The sequence below is a fragment of the Gymnodraco acuticeps genome, unplaced genomic scaffold (genome assembly GCF_902827175.1).
Source record: "Gymnodraco acuticeps unplaced genomic scaffold, fGymAcu1.1, whole genome shotgun sequence".
In the NCBI taxonomy this organism is placed as follows: Eukaryota; Metazoa; Chordata; class Actinopteri; order Perciformes; family Bathydraconidae; genus Gymnodraco; species Gymnodraco acuticeps.
The window spans coordinates 156237-180652 of record NW_022989759.1 but is presented as its reverse complement, the minus strand read 5'-3'; the positions used below and the strand labels follow the sequence as shown (position 1 = coordinate 180652).

General features: G+C 41.8%; 1 protein-coding gene across 1 annotated transcript; it reads right to left on the bottom strand.

Annotated features, from left to right (window-relative positions):
- Window positions 1-511: 511 nt before the first annotated feature.
- On the bottom strand, window positions 512-5095 carry fgf3 (fibroblast growth factor 3). Its single transcript, XM_034215190.1, is given in 4 exon segments — window positions 512-1682; window positions 1685-1786; window positions 2687-2790; window positions 3704-5095. Coding segments are annotated over 4 exon segments (723 nt in total). The 5' UTR covers window positions 3948-5095; the 3' UTR covers window positions 512-1409.
- Between the last annotated feature and the right edge of the window lie 19321 nt (window positions 5096-24416).

Here is a 24416-nt window from a genome sequence, read left to right as displayed (position 1 = left end):
CTGCTGTTTGGCACTTTTGTAAAATAACAAAATGTGCCACTGTGTGTTTGAGGCAGTGCTGCGTTCAAAGAGCTGCGGCTGAAAGAACTAAAGAAACATGAACTGTAACCGAGAGATGACCAACACACAATATTTCCCACACCTAAAAAGAAAGGGAAATAAATACCACTGCGATTTAGGAATTGTTTCAAAATAAAAAATAAGGATTATGGATGCATTGAAATATTGTAAAGTTAGGTTTGAATGATTTTGAGGTTAGGTTAAGGTTAGGTAAGTGATGTCATAGCATTGTATTCATGGTGGTAGCTCATACTTCAATGAGACGTGAGGGAGTCGCTCTGAACATTACCGTACATTCAACAGCTGATTTAAGAGCTGCGTTTATCTCTATACTTAAACACAATCACAAAACGTCATTCTGTTTGAGGTTCTGTGAAGACTAACTGGCTGGGAAACCTTCTGAACAAGTCAAAGAGAAACGTCAGAACAAATGCACCAGTAGTTTCCTCGGGTCAGTACCATTGTGTTTTATGTTGGAACAGGTGGGGGGTGAAACTATGAACAAACAGCGACATTGGATGAAATGCAGACTAATAGTATTATCAATAACTTACAACACAGGCACCAAATAAATACTCATATCATAGTAAAAATATACAAAGTACATCTCTCCTTTTACGGACAGTAGACTATCACATTGTTACAAAAAAAATACAGCAGACTGGTTACTCCGCTTCTTAATGTGGATCTGATTCAAAAGTGCTTTGCTGATTAAAGTCCTCTCTTAAATATCCGTCAATCTGTTGCACTTCAAATTGAGCAAAATATTGTTTAATATACCGTGTTTTGTCATCACAGCTTTTGACAAATGAAAAGCTATAAGTCACTGTACATGCATAGTGCATACTGTATTTACAATAGAACCCCTTCTATAAGGACTTCTCTCCGTGTGATGGTGTAATCAAATCTTTTATAAGTAACAATGTTTCAACTACATAAACACGTGTTTACAGGCTGACAGTAGCGCTGTCAGGGAACAGGAGATTAGAAGATTTGATATATGTGCAGTGAAAAAACGAATGCATTAAATGTATAATGTCAACAAATGTCCCATTATTGCATTAGATTAGATGAAAGCATTCATAGAAAGTTTAAATAAAAAACATTAGGTTCAACTTAATATAATTACTTTCAACTAACCTAATTCAGTTATGTGTATTCTGTTGACATGTTTAATGAAAGTCACGGTTTCAGTCTTTTCAGTGTGTGCCCCAACACTATCTATCCTTCTTCTATGATGTCATTGTCTCTGTGCATCAACAGATCTGTTCATCCAGGCAGGATCCCAACGCGTCCCCTCCTCTGCGACAGTCTTTGCTCATCAGGGTCCATGTTGCTGAGTCAGCCCCTCAGTCCTCTGGCCCTCGGCCCCGGCCCTTCCTGGCCCGGTGTCTGCGTCTCCGGCGTTCCCCTCGGCGCCCGTTGTGATGCGTGTGATGCTGTGCGCTCTGACTGTCCCTCAAACGCCTTACCATCTCATGGTCCTTGTTGCCTAGCACCCGAGGCAGGAAGAGCGAGGCCTTGTCCGTGCTCCGGGTCTTTGAAGCCTCTCCGGGCCGGCCCTTGCCGTTGATGGAGACGTACCACTGCCGCTTGGCGCTGGCCCGCCGCCGGCTGCCCCCCCCGGGGCCAGAGGCTGCTCCGTGGAGTGGTGGCGGGAGGCGTAGGTGTTGTACCCCAACTCATGGATCCGCTCCACAAACTCACACTCTTGGTTGAACACTTCCTGGGTAGAGGAGAAAGAAGGAAGCAGTGAGCGACATGCGTCATGTGACCTCATGTCAACAGATCTCACATAACTTATTAGGTTGGTTGAAAGCAATTATATGAAGTCAACCTAATATCTTTTAATTAAACGTCATATTATTGCTTTCAACTATATAACCTACAGTTATGTGAAATCTGAAACATTTCATTAAACCCAACATTTCGGTTTTTATAGTTCACACAGCGAGTGTTTCAGCTCAACGTGTCACCCTCAACATTATCTGCCGCTACTGTCGGACACAAATAATGATAATAATAACCATTGCAATTATCACTTTTATGTGAAAAACATACATTCTCTCTAAATGTCCAAACATTCTTATAATTTGTTTTATAATGTCTGTTATGTTATTAACTTAGTCTTTACATCGCTGCTACTCCTCTTCTAGCCATGGCTGTGTACTCTTTGTTGTTTGGCTTATATGTGCTTGTCTTCCCTATATTTCATAAGTTAGCTTAGTCTTTATCCTTGCTTGCCTTTTTTGACCTTCCATCAGTTTTGCTGTAACAATGTGAAGTTGTTAGGTTGAAGGACTTCTGCTGGTTCTGAAAGCGGCAGTACGATAGATCAAGATGCAGCAGGTCAACATCACACTGACACAACCTGACAGTTAACTTCAATAACTGTTTTAGTTGAAAGCAATACTGTTGCGTTATAATACAAATATTAGGTTCAACTTAATAGTATTGCTTCCAACTAACCTAATACAGTTATGTGACATCTGTTGAAGTAATACTTGTAATGAAAGTCAACTGTTCTTCAGTGCAGCAGGTAACCAACTCTCTCTTTCAGAATGAGACCCTAACCTGGTTGCTGTTTGAACAGAAGGTGACCGGCTGGATGATGACTTCTACTCACCGAGGCATACAGCCGCCCTTTATCATTCATGGCCAGATATCTGCCAGAGAACAGGCCCTTTATGGCCACGACTCCCACATCCACTGCTGTGATTTCCATGATGCCTGCAACACACAGAAAACAGTCAGGATGCTGTATGTAAATTCATCATGATTTAAAAGATCATTATTTGTGTTCTCTGTAGCTTTAATGATTACCCACTGATAAGCCTTGAAAGGTGGAAATCAATTATAAAGAGCAAATGAAGCCAAAACAAACAAACACAAAACTGTTGTCATTTCCAATAAAGGAATTAATTCCCGTTGTTTGCCACCTCGTGCCGCCCCATTCAGTTTGTTTATTGTCTTTTTTAATCAGTGCTTGATTAGTCAGTGACCTATTCAGCCTGAGGAAAGCTCTAATGGGCGCTGATGAGATAAATACATCCGTTAGGACAGCGCCTTTGTCCCGCCGGGGATGTTAATACTTTGCCTGATACTTGTAATTAACCTCATGTCGGCAGCTTTACAATAACAATAACATTTCACACACACACCACAACACACACACACACACACACACACACACACACACACACACACACACACACACCACACACAACACACACACACACACACACACACACACACACACACACACACACACACACACACACACACACACACACACACACACACACACACACACACACACACACACTGAGGCGCTACACTGAGGACTGATATATGCTAAATCAATCATTTCATAAACTACTAAAAAAAGACTGACAAACAAATGTATAGAAATCAAATGAATAATAGGCTTTTTGCGCAAATATTTATTGTAGCCATACCTTAATAATAAATGTAGGCTAATTGACAAGTGTTACATTTAAAAAACAACTCTCATTTAACAAGTTGACCTCACATTTGTAAGAATAATGTTCATTAAAGCACTGATACAATATATTGTTTATATATAAGTGTATATTTGTGTGTGGTAGTGCATATCCCTGCGCGTAAAGCAGAGCATACTCACTCAACGGGTTGTTTTCCTCCAGTGATCCGTCTATCTTCCCGTTGGCATTGATCTGTAAATGATATTTGGTCGCGCAGTAGAGCTTTCTGCGCCTCGGGGCTCCTCCGAGGTGTTCGTACACTCCTCCGCGACCCCCGGCGTCCCTCCGCGGCCGGGGGTCGCACGCCTGGCCCGGGGCGCAGCGGGCCCGGGGAGTAACGGGATCCAACAGGCTCAGCAACACTAGCAGATAAATCATCAGCATCGTGGCATGGCCGGGGAGCGACGATTGTGGGGGGAAAATGTAGAACTCCAATCCGGCTCTCGGGGTCCCATTAAAGTGTCGGGGCCCCAACGCTCCAGAGCTCCAGCCTTGCGCACATCCAAGCCCGAGACACACCGCTGACAGCACCGCCCTCCAGTCCTCTGCTGATGGAACCTCCTGCGGGTCTGACTGAGAGCCGGAGCGCAGACTGAGCGCAGATATAAAAGAAGCTTGTGGCGACAATAGGCTGAACTCCGACCAATTGATACAAAGGAAAGGGGGAGGCAAAAGGTATCAGCCCTGTGTGAAGTGAGAGACTGCGGCGTGGATACAATTACACAGTGACTGAGTGCGGACCAGCTCTCTCTGAACTCCTCTTCTGAAATCTCCTGAAAGAGCACTTACACATCCCAAATGATCCCGAGCTGCCACAGCTGAGCAATGCGTGTTCCTGGGTGTCCTGATCAATTATTAACCAACTCAAACATTTAAAATAACCTATATATTTATATATATATTTATATATATATTATTATCTAGTCACATTACAACTTTTTCAACTGAATTGTTTCTTTTTTTAATTCAGACCGGAGAATCTGAGGCCTCTCCTGTCTCCAGCCAATGTCTCTAATATTTCTGATTTGCCTTGAATAAGAGCTCCTTGGTTCTGAACGTTCTTCAGAGGTGAGACACACTTCCACTGCTGGTTGACTTAAGAATCTAACCCAAGCTCTCCTCTCAGCAGTTAACAGTTCACAGCCTCCTTTGTCCTTCAGTGTTACGATGCTCCTTCCTCCTCCTGACCTGTAAGCATTTCCCTCTAATGCTTAAAGTCATTTCTGTTGAAGTTCGATTAAGAAGGAAAGACAAATGAATGGCCTGTCACAGAGTTCCTCCTAGCTCCACAGAGCGCCTCTCTGTGAGTTCATTGGTTACCCTCCAGCCGAGCAATGGCTTGTCCCAGACTTTTCCCATCCTAATGCCCCGGCTCTGGCTAGGCAGCAGCCGGTGGGCGGAAGAGCAGCAGGCTAAATGACTACTGCCTAAATTGCTTCCATCTTGGTCGCATTATGGTTTGCATTCTGGTAATTAGCACCATCATCTACAAATCTCTCTGCCCTTTGGCGCTGCTCCACTGCTGCTGTGAAGGCAAGGCTGAGAATCCCCCAGAGTCCACGGTTCATTTGTCTTCCCCTCCCATACATCACCCAGCGAGCTGCCTCTGTCACTTTATTTACCCCGATGATCAGAACAAGCAGCTCTCTTTTAATTACAAATGTGTGCACATTATGCATGCAAGACCCTCGCCAGACGACACACCAGAACGTGAGTCCGGGCCGTGTGTATCAGCGGTTCTTCTGGTGGCCGTTTCTAAGTGAGACGCTCTTGATGTGGTTAAATGCTGGAAGAGGGAGGAACCTCAGATGTGGCTTGCTGTTTCTCTCAGAAACTATTTTAATTACGCTCCCTCCACGCCGCCCACAAAGCATCCCAGCAATAAGCAGGGCCAACGCTCTCAATGTGTGATAAGCACACACCACACACACACACACACACACACACACACACACACACACACACACACACACACACACCACACACACCAACACACACACACACACACACACACATCACACACACACACACACACACACACACACACACACACACACACACACACACACACACACACACACCACACACACACACACACACAGGATAAGATTGTTGTTGATAGTAATTTTCAAGGTTAAGATGTCAGTTATGAGCAGTGTTGGGACTAACTGTAACGCCGTTATGTTTGGCAATAACTAGTACTCTAACGCATTACTTTTTTAATTCAGTAACTCAGGTACCGTTACTACATGGTGCGTTACTCCGTTACTGCGTTAGTGTTTTTATATAGTCAACAGCCAGGCGAACAGAGATGAGAACTGTACTTAAGTACAGTACTTGAGTAAATGTACTTAGATACTTCCTGTGTCACATGCGGAGACGGGCTGTGGGCGTGTTTGTGTTGTTTACTAACAAGACTATCATGTGGCGGAGCTCAAGTCTAGTTTCTCCACCTGGAGATATTCTCATTATTTCACTTTTGTCGAGCACAAAGAAAAGAACGTTTTAGTTAAATGTAAGTTGTGTCTTGGCGGGTCAAAGATCCTATCTACTGCCCAAACCAGTCATTCAAATCTCTTAAAACATCTGCAAAAACAACATGCTGGGACGAAGCTAGTAGCTAAGACCACAGAGACTCAGCCGACGCCACTCCACCTCCACCTAAGCAACAGCGGCTGGATTTTAACCAAGGGACTGCTAGCCAGGGAAAAGTCGATAAAGCCATTGCACGGTATGTTGTAGAACATATGCAGGCTATTGCTACAGTGGAGTCACCCGCTTTCAGGGAGCTAGTTAGCATGATAGCATGTCCGGGCGGCACACGGCATATGGGACGGAAAACTTTTTCCAACTACTTGGAGAAAGAATATACAAAAATGGAAAGCCAGCTAATATCGATGCAATCCAGATTGCATATAATGCATGTCAAGTTGATCAACAGATTGTATTATTCTCCAATGCAATAACAGTACTGAAATTAAGGCTATAAGGGCATTAATGGGAGACATTTTTTAAGTAACTAAAACGTTACTTTTCACAGTAACGCATTACTTTTTTTTAAAGTAACTAGTAAAGTGACTGAGTTACTTTTGAAATGAAGTAACTAGTAATGGTAATGAGACAGAGATGCATCTGAGCTTTACGCCTCTCAGATCTTATAAGCAGCTGCATTTGAGCAAATATTAGTGGAAAAGTCCAATCTGTGTTGTTTCAGCAGTGAGTGGCATCTCACTGTGTTTCCATGCTTTCAGATGTCTACTTTTCACTGGAGAGACAAAATGCTGGCCTGGGTTGTACCAGCTGTAAACTAAATAATGTCTACCTTAAAGACATTAGTAGCAGCTGAAAGTCGCACTATCCTATTTGGGTGCTCGAAAAATTACAATAGATACAAATGGAAGCAATTAGATATTTTGTCTTTCAACAATACCTTTGAATAAAACTGATTCAAAACATATTTGCATGGATGTAACCATGTGGTCAGAGCTTAGCATGTTCTGTTGGGATCCACCCGAGGATTAAACATGTTGGCCTGAAACCTGGCAGAGAAACTAGAACCTTCAAAAGCCAATTGGACCAACCAGAGTCACATTGGGTCTAGATTACTGACAACCAAGTGGACCCTCGAAGACCTCTAATGGGGCCGGGTTGGGGTTAGAGCACTAGAGGGCATCTTGACAGATCACTTGGATTGGACTTCCCTGCTCCCTTTTCAATGTAAAGAAACTTCAACCTCAGCTTACAGGAAAGAAACACGTTTGTGCTCAGCCATGGAGTGAAGAGAGGGCTGTGAGCAGCTGTTTGATGCCCGGCCCGGGTACAGGCTTCAGAACCCGTCCCAGATATTTGGCAGAGGCAAATCAACTGTTTGGGAGCTTTGTTCTGCTATCTACACAATACAAAGTTGACTAATTGGTCCTTCAATGTGGCCAGGGAGCCATTCCAGTTCACATTACACTGCACACTTGCATTCCTGACCGCCTCCCACTGTGGCTGGAGTGATCGGGTCCCACTCAATGCATTTTGGAAATATTCACACCTGTGTTTAGAAGAAACAAGATAATGACAAATGCCTTTCCTTCAAGCGAAAAGCACGGCCAATTCTGGTTTATTTACCCAACTAACATATTTAAAACCATTCCTCTTGCCATCATCCACTTGACAAATGAATCCAAGCCCAGCCACATGAAGGGCTTTCAGACAAAACCCAAAAGCATACATTTTAACTTTCCCATTTCCTCTCCCCCAGACATGAATAAAAGCAAGAATTTCAGGGCTCCTTTTTTAATTGACCTCCCCAAAATTCTCCCCCCACCTCCACCCCAAATACCCTCTTGGCACAAAAGGGTTTCTTTTCTGCAATAATACAAAGGTTATTAGCCAGGTCCTTTTCTTGGCTCCCCTTTAGCGGAGGGAAAAGGAGGTACCAGTAATCCAGAGTAAATCAAAATGACCTTTGAACCCTTTCTGCTGTACTTTTCTCAGGGACAGATTTCTTTGGTGAGGCGGTGATCAGAGGGCTGAACCAGCCGCTGCCTCTCGTCTCCTGACAAATCGCTGCTGAGCCTCTTTTGTCCTCATGACTTTGATCTCACCTGCTTGTCAGGCGCTTCAGAAAGAAGTCTAGTACAGTTCCAGCACACAGCAAACAAATTGGCAACTATTTTATTCAGCCTCCCTCTTCCTCCCTCTCTTGTGCAACTTTAGCAACCACACAGGTCATTGAACTCTATACATGTCCTAAAGTACTTGCTTTTTTATATAACATTTCAAATGTCACCCCGGATCACCTTCATCATGTTCGCCTAGAGCAGGGGTGTCTTAAATCATTTCCATTCAGGGGCCACATGCAGCCAAATTGGATCGCAAGTGGGCGGGACCAATACAAAATCATAGCATAATAACCTATAAATAACGCTAACTCCTAATTGTTCCCTTGGTTTTTGTGCAAAAAAAGAACATTCTGACAATGTTCACATTTAATGAACTCTCTTTTTACAGATCTAATTATTTGACATTGATCTCCACATCTCCATACTCACTAAAGTGGGAACTATGAGGTTAGGTTCAGTAATCCCCTGCCTTTGTAAATGTATAAATGTATACATACAAAATATATTAAAGTTGTGAAAATTGCAGTTAATGTCTCATCCGGATTGGACCCTTTGCGGGCTGGTTTTGGACCGTGGGCCGTATGTTTGATACCCCTGCCTCAAAGTGTATCATGGTGACTTTTAAAATAAATAAATAAATGTTTTATATATTTTGATTGAAGACACATATAAAAGACATTTGGTACATTGACAGGGACCACAGTTACTAGTAACCATTTAGTCTCTACTATTGTGCATCAATTGACAAGCCATACATGGTTCATTTTCTCTTGAAGGCATACAGTATTTAAGCCACCTTCATAACTCAAACAGACCAGATAGCCAAAATATAAGGGAGTAGTGTACCGACTAACAGAACTAAACAAGATAATAAAATCTAAATAATAATACTAAAACAATACAAAGACAACAAATTAACATAAATACATAATAAAGAGGAAGGGGGGGTGTCCATCATTCAGTAGCCAAAAATGCGAGAGATTGGAAGAAGCTTAAGAAGGGTTGCCACTTAGTGTAAAACATAGAGGTTCTGCCTCTTAATGAATACTTAATTTTCTCCAATTTTAGAAAAGACATGACATCGCTGCGCCACTTAGGATTATTTTTATTTTGATATACTTTATTAATCCCCGTGGGGAAATTGTTTCTCTGCATTTGACCCATCCTGTGTTAGGAGCAGTATGCTGCCATTTTGAACGGCGCCCGGGGAGCAGTGTAGGGAACGGTGCCTTGCTCAGGGACACCTCGGTAGCACTTGGTCTTGCCGGGACTTGAACTGGTGACCTTCCAGTTGCCAAGCCAAGTCCCTATGGACTTCGCCACCACCGCCCAATAATAAAGGAATAAGGAGCTTTTTTGGATTTCCAGTGAAGAAGAAGTCGTCTTGCCAATAACGAAGTAAATGCCAGAATATCCAATTGCCCCGAGTTGTATCTGTTGTAATCTTCTGGGCACCCAAATATGGCAATATGGGGACAGACTTTCACAGTGAGTGAGAGTATTTTTGAGAAAAAAAGAAAAAACTTCTGCCAAAAGGAAAACACTAATGGGCAGGAGAAGAACATATGGGATAGGTTGCAGGGAGAGGCTTGACATTTGTCACAGATGTCAATAATCATGGTGACTTTTGATCTAGCGCCATCATCAGGTGGGCATTTCAATCACTCCAATACTTTGGTTTATGACCAAAGTCTGCAGATGTCAGAATGCTAACATGCTATACAATAATGGCATCATGGTAAACATTAGGGATGGGCAGTAAAAAGGTTTCATCCACGACATGGATTTTGCAAAATGTCTGTTAAAACATAAAAGATAACACATTTTGGTTTAGATACACACACGGTCAATATATTTGCTGCAATACCTGAAGTGACTCCCACAAGTGAAACTGTCTATGGTTGTGTATGGGCTACAAAGTGCTGCTGAACAGTATATACTGCCGCCCCCCCTGCAGATTATCTTTTCTTTCCATTTTTGCCTAGAACCACACAGGGGATGGAAACAAAATAAACACACCAAATGTCTAAGAGAGCAACCCCCACGTGTCTGTTATCTACAGCCGCCTACAGGTCTGTGTTACAAGTCAAAGACTATTATTATTATTTATTACATTACAGATTTCATTTTATACTCCTGGAAATAATTACTGCACTTTATTCCTTATTCCTTTATTCCTTATTCCTAAGTATGTATGCTGCGTGTATTTGTTGTCTTATGTTGTGATGTTTTTTTGTTTTGATGGCAGGGAGAAGCATTTATTATCTCATTGTACATGTATAATGACATTAAACGATTCTATTCTATTCTATGGGTGAGATGTGAAGTACGCTTTTGGCTGTTCAAAGTTATAAATGTTGATGGAATAATACAACAACAGTGGAATTTAATCAAACAATTTAACATAATTCATTTAATATTTTGTATTCAAATATAATCTGCTCACATTAAGGTTGTTCAGCAATACACTTCAGTCACAACTAAAAAACCACAGCATGGTTTCATTCACCCATTTCATTTACAAAAGAACCTACGTTATGACACACTACTCCTCCAAAATCTCAGGCCTTTACATTGTTTGTATTCCTTTATGGAGACAATTATACACCATGTTTTCCCTTCCCCTTTTTAAGATATTTTCCCTTAAATTTCCAAACATTTAAAAGAGGTAAAATCATATTAAGAGATGAATATCCCTTTTGATTTTGAAACAATAATTTTTTTTCTTTTGCTGAGTTTGAGGCAAGTCAACTGGATGACTGACCAGACAACACGGGCAGCTCAGTAATGAAGTAGAGGGTCCGGGGGGGAATCTGTCTGTGGGGTCTGCACAAGCCCCCAGGAAGTGCGCCGGACTCTGAGGAAAATATTCGTTGTGGCCAAACGGCGGTACTACACTTCCGTTAGGTTGCTGGGCCCAGAAACACTTTTTCCATTGACTAACATTGGGAAAGAGTGGTCTGTAAATCGTTGGATAATTTTTTTTAAACTACCCAGTATGAACACTTGTATAGCCCTTATTAAAAACATTCGGTCCTCAAGTTGTAAAATGTGCTAATAACGTTATTTTGAGAGTTATTTCCCTCTGCATTATGAACGCGCATCTAACCCGCGGGACCGCGCCACCCGGCATGTTCATGTGAAGTATTCAGTACTACATGAGTTTTACCTTTACCCATGGATGCACAATAAGAACGGATTATATGATTATATGAATACTTTCGTGACGTTTCGCTCTCTCAAAAGTTGGGCCATTTTGTCTTCATGCGCCAATGAGCAACTCTCATAGGAATGAACGAGGCCCCGCCTCCCACGCGGTATCCAGTTCTTATTATACATCAATGGGTCTGCAGTGTGTCTATCAGTGACGTGCGGTGAGGTTCATGGCTGTTGAGGCACTGACGGCCCCTACACACGGCGGCGTGCGTTACCGCTTGGCGGTGGGCGTGTCTGAAGCTTGGGGATTTTTTACGAACAACGCGACCAACAACCAATCACATGAATGTCCCGCCCCGGACATACAAAGCAAAGCATTCATGCTACATCCATGCTGGCTAAATATACTGTCTATGCTTGCTAGCTGTCCATTCAAACGAAGTACACTGGATATAAACTCCCCAAAAAGGCGAAAACCTACCAGTTTCACCCACTGTCTCTGCCACCTCCCCCCATGCCTGGCTCCTCCGGTTTGTATCCCTGTATGTAAAGAGGGACTGGTCATATAGTACCGGGTGATTCCCTACCGCCACGATCTTTTTCTCCTCCATTTTTTACATATGGGAAATAACTGCGGTCTGGCTCTCCCAACATACACGCGGTTTGATTGGCTAGCGCTTGTAATGTCAGATTTGCATACGCGGGATTTGATTGGCTGACACCTCCGTCGAGGCGGCAAAAGTAGAACATTGCTCTACTTTTGCAGCGAGCACCGCGAGAGAAGCTACGCTTTGCTCCCACAATGCAGTTCGGCGAATCGTGACGTCACCCCATTCAAAGTGAATGGGCAGAAGCGTTGAAGCGGCAACGCACGCCGCCGTGTGTAGGCTCCGTGACTCTTTCAGAGTCAGATTTACAAATATTATATTTTGACCTTAATCGAAATATTCTGTTATTTTCAAAAGCTTTTTTAGTCTGATGTTTCGATTCATTTTAAACAGACCGTTCAACAAAAGGATACCCAAAATCTAAATATTGGATTGTTCTTTCTTAGTAAGTTCCCATTTTCATTACAATTGTGGTCTTACCTTGACTTGAAGATGAAGTCCATGCTATCCTTCTGGACAACAATCTCTATTACTTTTTTGTAAAAGTCCTCCTTATCTTCCTCTAGGTTCTAAAGTCTAGCTTGTTGTTTGCGTCTACCGTCCCTGCGTATAATAACAGTAGTAACAAGAACCTGTGGGCTCACGTGCGCCCCCTTCAGTGCGGCAGAGGTTATGGCTGCCTCCCCTGGTGCTTTTTTCATTGCCGTTGTATGATGAGACCAGCGAGCCTAAATATACGTGAAATAAGTTATTTAGAGACTATGGATGGCGAGGATAAATGTAATAAAGGGATCTACAAACATTACATTGGTGACATAGAGTGAGATGGTGCAGGCATGCGCTTAGGGCCCGCGCTCCAGACAGTTACGGCCCCTACACACGGCGGTGTGCGTTGCCGATTCAACGCTTCTGCCCATTCACTTTGAATGGGCAGATACCCACACAGCGGCGTGCGTTGTCGCTTGCCGGCGGGGGGGGGGGCTGAAACTCGACCAACAACCAATCACATGAATCTCCCGCCCCAGACACACAAGTACGCGGTTCGATTGGCTGACGCCTCCGTTGAGGCATCAAAAGTAGAACATTGCTCTACTTTTGCAGCGAGCACCGCGAGAGAAGCTACGGTTTGCTCCCACAATGCAGTTCGGCGAATCGTGACGTCACCCCATTCAAAGTGAATGGGCAGAAGCGTTGAAGCGGCAACGCACGCCGCCGTGTGTAGGGGCCGTTACTGTGGGCTTACGTGAGGCAGAGCTCGTCCCTGCCTCACTTCTCATCGCTCCCATGTAGTTGTAGCGGAGCTCGGCAAATTTTCCGATTTTGATTATAAAAAGCAATTGGAATCATACAGAAATCACATTTACAACACAGATCAGTGGAGACATTTTATTATTATTATTTAGTTTTTTTTTCCGTTACATTGGAGTATGACAGGAGAGGCTCTGCCTCCCCTGTCTGCATGTTGCTGGTGCCTATAGTGTTATAGTGTTCATCGTAATGTCCGTAGATCATGAAGTATACTGGTATACAGTACGCCGTACTTTAGCAGAAATCTTTTTATAAAAACTGGGTTTGTGCAGAATGTCCTGTTTGGGATGATTATCTCTGACCAATCAGTCGCTTCGGAGAAAAAAGCTTCAGCTAAATGAATTGTAATGTGGTCTGCAGTGTTTTAACTTACTTACTTAGTATTGGACCGGTGTGGTCCCAAAAAACCATCTGCAGCTTTTGCTAACAGAAAAAACATGTTGAGTGTGTCTCAGAGTAGTATGGTATATAAGAGAAATAGCGCTCAGTGTTGGAGTCATCAGTTTATGCATTTGTTTCATATTTAATTTTAGTTATGTGTGGAAAATAGAGGAAATGGAAATGGAGCATTCAAATCTAATCTGTTTTTAATCGTCACACACATTTCGAGATTTAGTGTCTGGATTTAACCCATCCTAGTGTGAGGAGCACTGGACGGCTACTTAACAGCCCTCATGGGTCAGCGTTGGGGTAATAGCATGTAAGCATGCAAATAAATGATATCATCAAACCCGACCATGTGTCATTGATATCGGAGATAACAGTAGCGTTAGAATGAGCAGCAGACATGGACTTTCTGTCACATGCACTTTGAACATCAAAGTGAAAGGAGTCCCTTTATGAGGACAGACAAACAGCGGGCTGGTCTGTGTCTCATTTATTCATTGTGCTATCAATCGATTCTCATGCAGAACAGAGGAAATCTGAGTGAGCAGACAAATGCTGAAAGAGCTGGAGGATGGAAAGATGGATGAAAATAACAAGCCCATAATGTTTTTCTCTTTTTCTCTTTATTACACACTTTCTCTTTCTCCACTCTCTCTCTCTCATTCTCGCACTGTCACTCTTTGTCTCTCATTCACTCACTCGCTCTCCCTCTGTAACCAGATAGGTCTGTCCTATACTCCTACAGCTCTTTGATTGTTACCTGCAGGTTTCAGATGCCTGCAGAGTGGCTGCACCTTCCAACAGGCAAATGATTGTGGAAGCATGAAACTCTAGAGGCCATCAATGGCTGTGATATACACACCACACACACACACACACACACACACACACACACACACAACACACACACACACACACACACACACACACACACACACACGCCACACACACACACACACACACACACACACACACACACACGCACGCACACACACACACACACACACACACACACACACACACACACACACCACACACACACACACACACGCACGCACACACACACACACACAACTCTTCACATACAAGGGACACATGCATATTCAGGGCACAGGGACACATACTCTCAATAAGGATGGAAATATATATAGAATGTATACACACACAGCATCCGTATGTATTGTGTGAGTGTTGGGGGTGGGAGAACGCTATATGAGGTGTTGAGTTTAAAAAGTGTATCTCTGTCATGCTCTTTCCTTGTTTATTTTTTAACCAGAAACCAATATAAGTACTTTTTTACATAACTTAGCTATTCATCTTTAGATATTACCAAAGTTAAACTGACATGATGAGTAAAACATGCTATTGGTTCCATTATCTCTCTGTTTCCAACATGCAGCTCAGCAAGCGAAGGGAGACATTTGTAAAATCACTATTATTATTATTTTCTTTTTTTTCTTCTTTTTTTTCTTTCCAAGGAAATGGCGAATCAGAAAATAAGCTGTATGTGATGGTTGATATGAAAGTCACTGTTTGAAGGAAAATTTACGCCGTACACGATTTGTATCATTGTCTTGTAAATGTACTGTCGAATGTCATGTTTTATGTTATTTGTGGACCCCAGGAAGATTAGCTGTTGTTATGCACCAGCTAATGGGGATCTTAATAAAATAAACAAAAATAAACAAGCACAACAGTTAGCCTCACATCCAAAAAGCACACATCTCTTGTTTAACAGAACTTTTACAACTGTTAGCCCACAGTAACATATTGTCCCCAAGAACGCAATGACCTTAAAACAACAGGTTGCATTACAATCTGCAGCACTGTTCTCGTTGTATATTTCATTTTTTATTTATTTCAAGTAAATGTATTTATACATAACCGTAGATTCGACTACAAAAAAAGAAGGGCAGATATTTTTTGCATGGATTTAGCATTTTGTTTCCCTTTGTTTTAAAGCAATGAATCACCAATGATGAAAAGAATGCCTGAAAAGTCCGGAGTCCTTGGATGGAAATGTTGTTGCACTCCAGATATTCTGCCTGGCTAACGTGTTAGCTCGTCCATTATTAGCCAGTGATCTATTGTTGACCGTGATGAGAGGGGGGAGACTTGGCTTATATCTCCTTGTCTCCATAAGTCAGGAGCCACCTCCCCTCCTTCGTGTCTTCGGTTTAGTCAGCATCCTCTGTGTCCTTTTCCAGATTTCAGTTTGGATAGCTGTCCGACCACTATGCTAGCTGGCTTAACGTGATTAGTTTCTCCCTGGTACAAGGCAGGGTGAAATAATTGAATACAAGAGGGCACAGCTTATTAACTTATTAATAAAAGAATAACAAGTAAGATCTAATAAGAAAGCTCAAAGTTGAAAAAGTTGAATCTAGCAGGAGCAGCAGCACTTAACTAAACTACACATTTGAAGAATAGACGTGAGTTAAGTCAATAATTGAAACAATTATATGTTTTTAGCCCAAATACTAATACTTTTGATCATGTTGTCTGCAAAACATCAACTGCATTCTTTCTCCAGCTGATGCTAACACAGAAACACTCCCATACAACCGTCCTCTCTTCCTCCGTATGGAAACAGTAGGAGCGTGATGGATGGGTGGATGTTCCTCCAGCTGACAGTGATGAAGTAACTGCTATGTGTAGCTAATTTGAAACTGAATGTTGTCACATTTCCCATTAAAGGATAAACCCTGACCACTCCACAGGGGGCGCTGCGTGAAAAAGCTGCTGCCTGAGTGAGCGGAAGATGGATGGATGGTTCAACTTCACTTGAGAGAACCACCTTACCATTCCACCTGAGTGTAAATGACACACCTGTGAAGCTGCAGGACTGAGTCACAGAGGAATATAGTCAGAGTTCCTCCAGGTTTACTGAGGGGTTTCCTCACAGACCCTCCATCACTCAGTGAGCTGGTTCTCCAGATGACAGACGCCTGTCTTGAAGGCACTCGAGGGGGCAATCGGTTTGCTTTTGTCTTTCAGCCGACATGCTGCAGCTATGTTAATGCCTCTCTACAGCCTCTCTGCTTTCTCTCCCAGCAGTTCCCTCATTCTCCCCTCCAGAAAAGATTTCTTGTCCGGGTGGTATGGAAAGCCGATTTAGCTTGTATTCATTTCTGGAGAATATCAAAAAATTAATTCTTACTAGTAAGAATGCTAATTCTTGATATCAAAATTGTAATTCTTACTAGTAAGAATGCACATTTTGAACTAGTTGAAATTGAATTCTTGATATCAGAAATTGGTATTTTTAATAGTTCAAATGTAATTGTAACTAGTAACAATTGAATTACTGATATCAGAAATTGGCATTTGACCTACAGTAGTTCAAATTCCAACTCCCATTGAAATGTATTAGAAAAACAATGCAAATCTCACTAGTTAAAATCGTATTTCTGATATCAAGAATACACATTACAACTAGTTACAATTGAATTTTTTATATCAAGAATTTGCATTCTTACTAGCAAGAATTTATTTTTTGATATCCTCCAGAAATGAATAAAAGCTAAATCGGCTTGCCATAGGGTCGAAAGAGTTCTGAAAGAGTGACGCAAGCTTTGTATTTGTGTTTTTTCAATGTGAGTGCTGAGAGTATAGGCGCTTTCACACTTTTCCCAGTATAGTTCCGATAGTTCTTGAAATGTCGCGTTCACATCAAAAAAATCCGGAACTAGAAATTAGTGCATGAGAACCTTTTCACCCCGTTTTTAGTCCCTGCTAGAGAGCAGGTACTTTCATGGGAGAAAAAGGTTCCCATTTCTGATTGGCTGGGCGGATTGCAAACCACGCCCCGTAAAACTCGGAAAAGTTTTGTGAAGCCGCCATTGTATTTGCTGGTAAAGGAAAACATATATTAATTGATAAATTAATATTAATGCTGTCAAAATTATCGCGTTAACGGCGGTAATTAATTTTTTGAATTAATTGCGTTAAAATATTTAACGCATTTAACGCATGCGCAGAATGTCCCGCCCCATACGTCCCACCAGTGGCAGCGCCAGGGTATGGCTGGGGTAGGCTACACCCATACCAAGAAATGGCTTAGCCCCACCATGAAAAATGAGGTTAAAGTAAGCCAAATAAAGTCTGCCAACTCGCGCGGAGTAAATTGCACAGACAGCAGTTAGTAAGATTGATTTCAGTAGCCACTTGTCTGGAAATACCGAAGACCAGAAACGGTTTTGTAAACTTTTGTCACGTCGTGATCGTCTTCTCAATAGAACATCTTTGATAATGTCTTCTGGCCAATCAGAATCAAGATAACGGCGTGGTGTTGTTGCAGGAAGTCCCGACGGAGAATACTTTTGCTGTAGTACAGGGGTGCACATAACTGGTACGCTGGTTATGTGCGTAATCTGAAATGCGTACCGTCACTTGTGTCACAAAGTGCATTTGCGTACCGACGTACTTGTGAAGCTTTTCCAGAAGACGGTTAGATCACCGGACGACAGAGTCGGTCTCCGTGTGCACAGACAGGGCTGCTGTTAACGTCGGTCTGTACAACGGAATTGTGCCAAAACTACGCCAACCGGCTGCGGAGGGAGACTCCCCCCCTTCACTGGATAACTGTGCTAAAACAGCTGATCACAACGTTCACACTCTGTGGTCACGAAGTACTCCACTAGCCCCCCCCCCCCCTGTCGACTTTCCCGAAGTACTCCCCCGTTGATATAAATCAACACGTAATGAATTAAGACCCCACGGTTTGATGATTGATAGGTGTGTCGGCTGTCTTTCATTTTGACACGCAGTACAATGTTATAATAAACATAGATACTGTATGTTAAATGGATATATCCGCCTTCTTTCATTTATCTTTCCATTCCCACAACAATATACATAAATAAATGGCATATTTTGGACATAGTTCGAATGGTGATTAATCATGATTAATTAATTTTTAAGCTGTGATTAATCTGATTAAAAATTGTAATCGTTTGACAGCCCTAATTAATATATAAATTAATATGATAAAAAATAGCCTTACTGTTGCATTTAACTCTGTATTAGACTCTATTGGTTTCCGTCAGAGTGTAAATAAACCAACCCACTGCTATAATCACACTCTCGACCTTGTTCTGACTTATGGTATTGAAATTGAGCAACTATTAGTCGAACTGCATAATCCTGCTTTATCCGACCATTTCTTAGTAACTTTTGAAGTACTGTTACGAGACTACAAAGCATTAGTCAAAAGCTCCTGCAGCAGAAACCTATCTGTTAGTGCTATAGCCAAATTTAAGGAAGAGATTCCACCAATACTTAACTCGATAGCATGTCTGCATGTAAGGGAGGAAACGTATACAAAATGTACACCACCCCAAATTGATCATGTTGTTGATAGTGCTACAGATGCGCTGTGAATACAATTAGACTCTGTTGCTCCTTTGAAAAAGAAGAAAATAAAACAACATAGATTAGCTCCATGGCATAATGCCGAAACCAGCCAAATAAAGCAAAAGTCGAGACAACTTGAAAGGATATGGCGTTCCACTAAACTTGAAGAATCTCGTTTAATTTGGCATATTACTCTCAATGAATATAAGAAAGCACTGCGTAAAGTGAGAGCAGCCTACTACTCTTCATTAATAGATGAGAATAAGAATAATGCAAGATTTCTTTTCAGCACTGTAGCCAGGCTGACAGAGAGCCACAGCTCGATTGAGCCTTCTATTCCCATAGCACTCAGTAGTAATGATTTGATGTGCTTTTTTAACGATAAAATTGTTACTCTTAGAAACAAAATTAATGACATCTTGCCTTTGACCAGTATAGTGTTATTAACAGCTCCCGGAAACGTAAGTTCTAATATTACACTAGATAGTAAACTAGAATGCTTTTCAGCCATAAACCTTGAACAATTAAATTCAATGATTCTCTCTCCTAAACCATCAACGTGTATGTTAGACCCAATTCGAACTAAGCTGTTGAAGGAAGTTTTTCCATGAATTAGCACTTCTTTATTAAATATTATGAATATGTCTTTATTATCAGGCTATTTTCCACAATCATTCAAAGTAGCAGTGATAAAACCGCTTCTTAAAAAGCACAACCTCGATCCAGAGGTTTTAGCCAATTATAGACCTATTTCTAATCTTCCGTTCGTCTCAAAAATTCTTGAGAAAGCAGTCGCAAAACAGTTGTGTGATTACTTAAAAAACAATGATTTATTTGAAGATTTTCAGTCTGGCTTTAGAACACATCATAGCACAGAGACAGCTCTGGTTAAAGTCACAAATGACATTCTAATAGCCTCTGACAAGGGACTTGTCTCTATTCTTGTTTTGCTTGATCTCAGTGCTGCATTTGATACTATCGACCATGATATCCTATTGCAAAGACTTAGTTGGCATAAAGGGAACTGCTTTAGGCTGGTTTAGGTCCTATCTATCTGAACGCTCTCAGTTTGTATGTGTCAACGATGAATCTTCCATGCAAACCAAAGTTAGCCATGGAGTGCCACAGGGCTCAGTGCTCGGACCTATTTTGTTCACATTATATATGCTTCCGTTAGGCATTATAAGGAATCATTCTGTAAATTTTCATTGTTATGCGGATGATACTCAACTATATTTATCAATCAAGCCTGATGAAATTAATCATCTAAATAAAATTCAAGACTGCAACAAGGACTTAAAAACGTGGATGACTTTAAACTTTTTGATATTAAACACGACCAAAACTGAAGTTATTGTACTCGGCCCGAAGAATCTACGAAATAAATTATGGATGGCATTAATTTGGCCTCCAGTGAGACTGTAAGGAATCTTGATTTGATCAGGATTGATCCTTTAACGCCCACATCAAATCAATTTCAAGGACCGCCTACTTCCGTCTCCGTAACATTGCAAAAATCAGGCATATCTTGCCTCATAACGATGCAGAGAAACTAGTCCATGCATTTGTTACTTCAAGGCTGGATTATTATCAGGGTGTACCAAGAAGTCAGTCAAGTCGCTTCAGCTGATTCAAAATGCTGCAGCTTGTGTACTAACCAGAGTTAGGAAAAGGGACCACATTACTCCTGTTCTGGCTGCCTTACACTGGCTCCCTATAGAACACAGGATATCATTTAAAATTCTTCTTCTCGCCTACAAAGCCCTTAATGGACAGGCGCCATCTTACCTCAAAGAACTCATTATACCCTACTGTCCTACTAGGGCATTGCGTTCCAAGAATGCAGGGTTGTTGGTTGTTCCTAGAGTCTCTAAAAGTACAATGGGAGCCAGAGCCTTTTCTTATCAAGCTCCACATTTGTGGAATCAGCTTCCAGTTTGTGTTCGGGCGGCAGACACCCTATCCGTTTTTAAGAGTGCACTTAAGACCTTCCTTTTTGATAAAGCTTATAGTTAGAGCTGATTAGATTCAGCCCCTAGTTTTGCTGATATAGGCTTAGTTTGTTGGGGGACATCTTACTTCTTCCTTCTCTCTGTCTATACCTGTGTACTCTCATGTTCCGATTAACCCAGCTTCCTCAAATGTCTTTCTTTTTGGTGTCTATATACGCCGGGATCCGGAGTCATGGATGATCCTGCGGTCCTCTGTCCTGGATCGCGAGCCCTGGATCTTGGTCGTGGCCGTGCCTGTTGCTGTTTTCCTGGATCATAAGTCCTGGATGGATATCCTCGTGGATTCATCTTCCTATTATACACACATGCATTTCCAAACATTTGGACTACCTATGTTGCAAATGTATTATCTTTTCAATTTACACACGGCATCTATTGCACGTCTGTCCGTCCTGGGAGAGGGATCCCTCCTCTGTTGCTCTCCCTGAGGTTTCTCCCATTTTTCCCTTTAAACTGTGGGTTTTCTTCTGAAGTTTTTCCTTGTACGATGTGAGGGTCTAAGGACAGAGGGTGTCGTATTGTCATACTGATATTCTGTACAAACTGTGAAGTCCACTGAGACAAATGTAACATTTGTGATATTGGGCTATATAAATAAACATTGATTGATTGATTCATTCATTAAAATAGCCCCACCTTCACCAGCTGCAATATTAAAGTAGTGTACACATTTTTTATTCAATAATATAATGTATATCTTTCACAAATGGGGTATTTTGCATGGAAGCAATACTTCTCTAAAATGTTGTGCAAGTTTTTCTGTAGACCCACACACAAAAAAAAAGAAGACAAAAGCGGGTGCATGCAAGCATTTAACATTTAACACAGACGACAACAGGCATGAGTTCAGGATTCATAGTTTTCCATCACGTCAGCAAAGTGGAGATTTGTTGGTTAAAATAATGACGGCTACGACTCACAATAGGACTTACATAGTGCTGTGGCACAAACATCATCATCAAATCTCAAAATGTTCATCTTTTACAATCAACACATGTTTAGATTACTTTTCAAATGAATGGCGATGCTTAGCTAATGTTACATGTTCATCCCCTTACTGCTGCCAAGATGAAAGCTTACAAAGGTACTGAAAGTTTTTCCCATCTGGATGGGTCAGTAATGCTGTTTTTTGGGAGATAATTGGACGCTGTAGCAAGCCCTCCGGGTGTGTTAAAACAAAAACCTTGGCATCCCTTTGTCATGTCATCCCAACGTGATCAATAATGTAAAGGGCCAAAAACAAACAAACTTGGTTCCATTTCATTAAATAGGATGTAATGCCTTATACAAATCAAACATCATGTTACTATGTGCGCTAACTATGAACACGCTAATTGGGATTGTTCCATTAAATACATCTGACAAAAGGTTAGCGCACCAACTACTGTAATGGTATGGATAAACATAGGTAACGTACACACACATCAGGATTTCATAACATAATGGCATGGACAGCAGCACCTCTTCCCACATTCTAGATTGTCATTAAAACAATTTTTTGAAATTACATTTTTAATTATTTTTTTAATTTAATGTACAAGGTACATATTGTATAGTTGGTGTCAGTTAAATGTATAATCTACGATAAAATATTGAAAGACATTTTTGACTGACAAGTCACGTGTTTCCTGCTTGGGGCGCAGAAATCTTTGCCCATTGACTGTCGTTATAAGTGGCGCATGCGCAGTCCTTACCTCTTCAATGCAACATATAGGAGCAGCTCGGGGCGCACCCAAGCAGCGCCCAAAGCAGCTGTTGACACCGCCAACAACTAGGAGGCAGCAAGAGCTTCAGAGTGAGTGATTGACGTTTGAATGAGAGAGAGTTAGACGGAGACTGTATACCAAACTAGATAGCAAATATGGAGAAGGAGAATTATGTTATATCTTACACAGGCTCCGCCCTCTACTGGACTCTATGGGTACTACCCTCAATCATGCTATGTGAGCATTCACCTACTGAGATATCTATAGACGCCCCTCGGGCCGAGCCTACCTGAATGCGTGCACAAGCCCACCGTATATAAGGCGGCCACGCCTCCTGACTGTCATCCTTTTCTCTTCAGCGAGCATTTGAACATTTGAAAGAAGAAGAAAGAGTTATCATACCTTCATGGAGTTGCCACTTCTAGAGACCCGGCACCCAGCCTGTCCTTCGTGCCCTAGCTTAATAGCGGGCGCTGATCCCCACCACCTCTGCTTCGAGTGTTTGGAGTCCAGGGTTGCGTTCCAATAATCCAAAAATCAGCTCCTAAATTCTAACCCTATCTCCTATTCCTTGACCTCTGAGTGAAACGTCACGGTGTTAAGGGGTAGTGGATAGGAGAATTCAAAAGGACTTAGGAGAAGAGACTGCGGTACTTTAGAGAATCCGAATGCACTTTCACTATCCGACGTGTTTCTGATGCGCCAGCGGACGTCATGAATGTGCATCTGCTGCTGTGGGGAAACTATGGAAACTACAGTTTTCTATACAGCGGACTACAACATGGATGTTTAATAAGAACGAGGGACTACTGTAAACTCATCTAGAGACTCTGCACCGTGCTCTGATGCTGTTGCTTTATGCTTTATGAACGTGGACAACAGAGAAACATATTCTTCATGACCAAAGTTGGAATTGAAATAAAAAAGGAAAGTGAAACTTATGCTCGTCACCCTCTCCCTCCGGTCCACATTAATACAAATGATCCCAATACGTATGATTGTATGAACTATTAAAAGATCTTAAAATAAATACAAATGTATTTATTATAAACGTTAGTCCTTAACATCTATCACTGTGTATATCACCATTCAAACATCTTTTAAAAGTTGAACAAACCCCACACAGCTCAGTAAAGACTGTGAAATGTTGACTTTATTTGATCATTTCAGTAAAAACTAACGTTCGTATTTCTCTTTTTGATTATAATACTGATGAACATTCAAAACAAAGCACTTTGGCAACTTACCACCTACGTTTCAAAAAGCTTAATAAGCCAGGCTAACTACCTGTATGCTAGAAAACATACAGAGATGTCCAGTTGCGGCGTTAGCTGACTTGTCGGCCCTGTGTGGATATTGATGCGTTTACTATTGCTCTGTTACAGATTAGTGCAGACCAGGTTCTCCCATTTTTTCCCGAACAGCTTGATAGTGATAATGATAAAGGAATTATTTCTCTGCATTGTCTTAACAATTTTTTACGCACCTGTATCTGAGTTCCTTTGTGTCTACTCTGCGCCCTGCTTTGTACTGCGCCCGTACGTATATCGCTGATAACGGCGTCCAAACTCACAACGTCGCCGTGGAATTGTAGCATCAGCCCTTCGATCCCCCTCAGGTTAACACTGTTAGCTCTGTCAGCAAAGAGCCCATTGTTATGGTGATTGGAATGTATTTTTAAATCGCTTTATCCAGTCTTTATGACTCC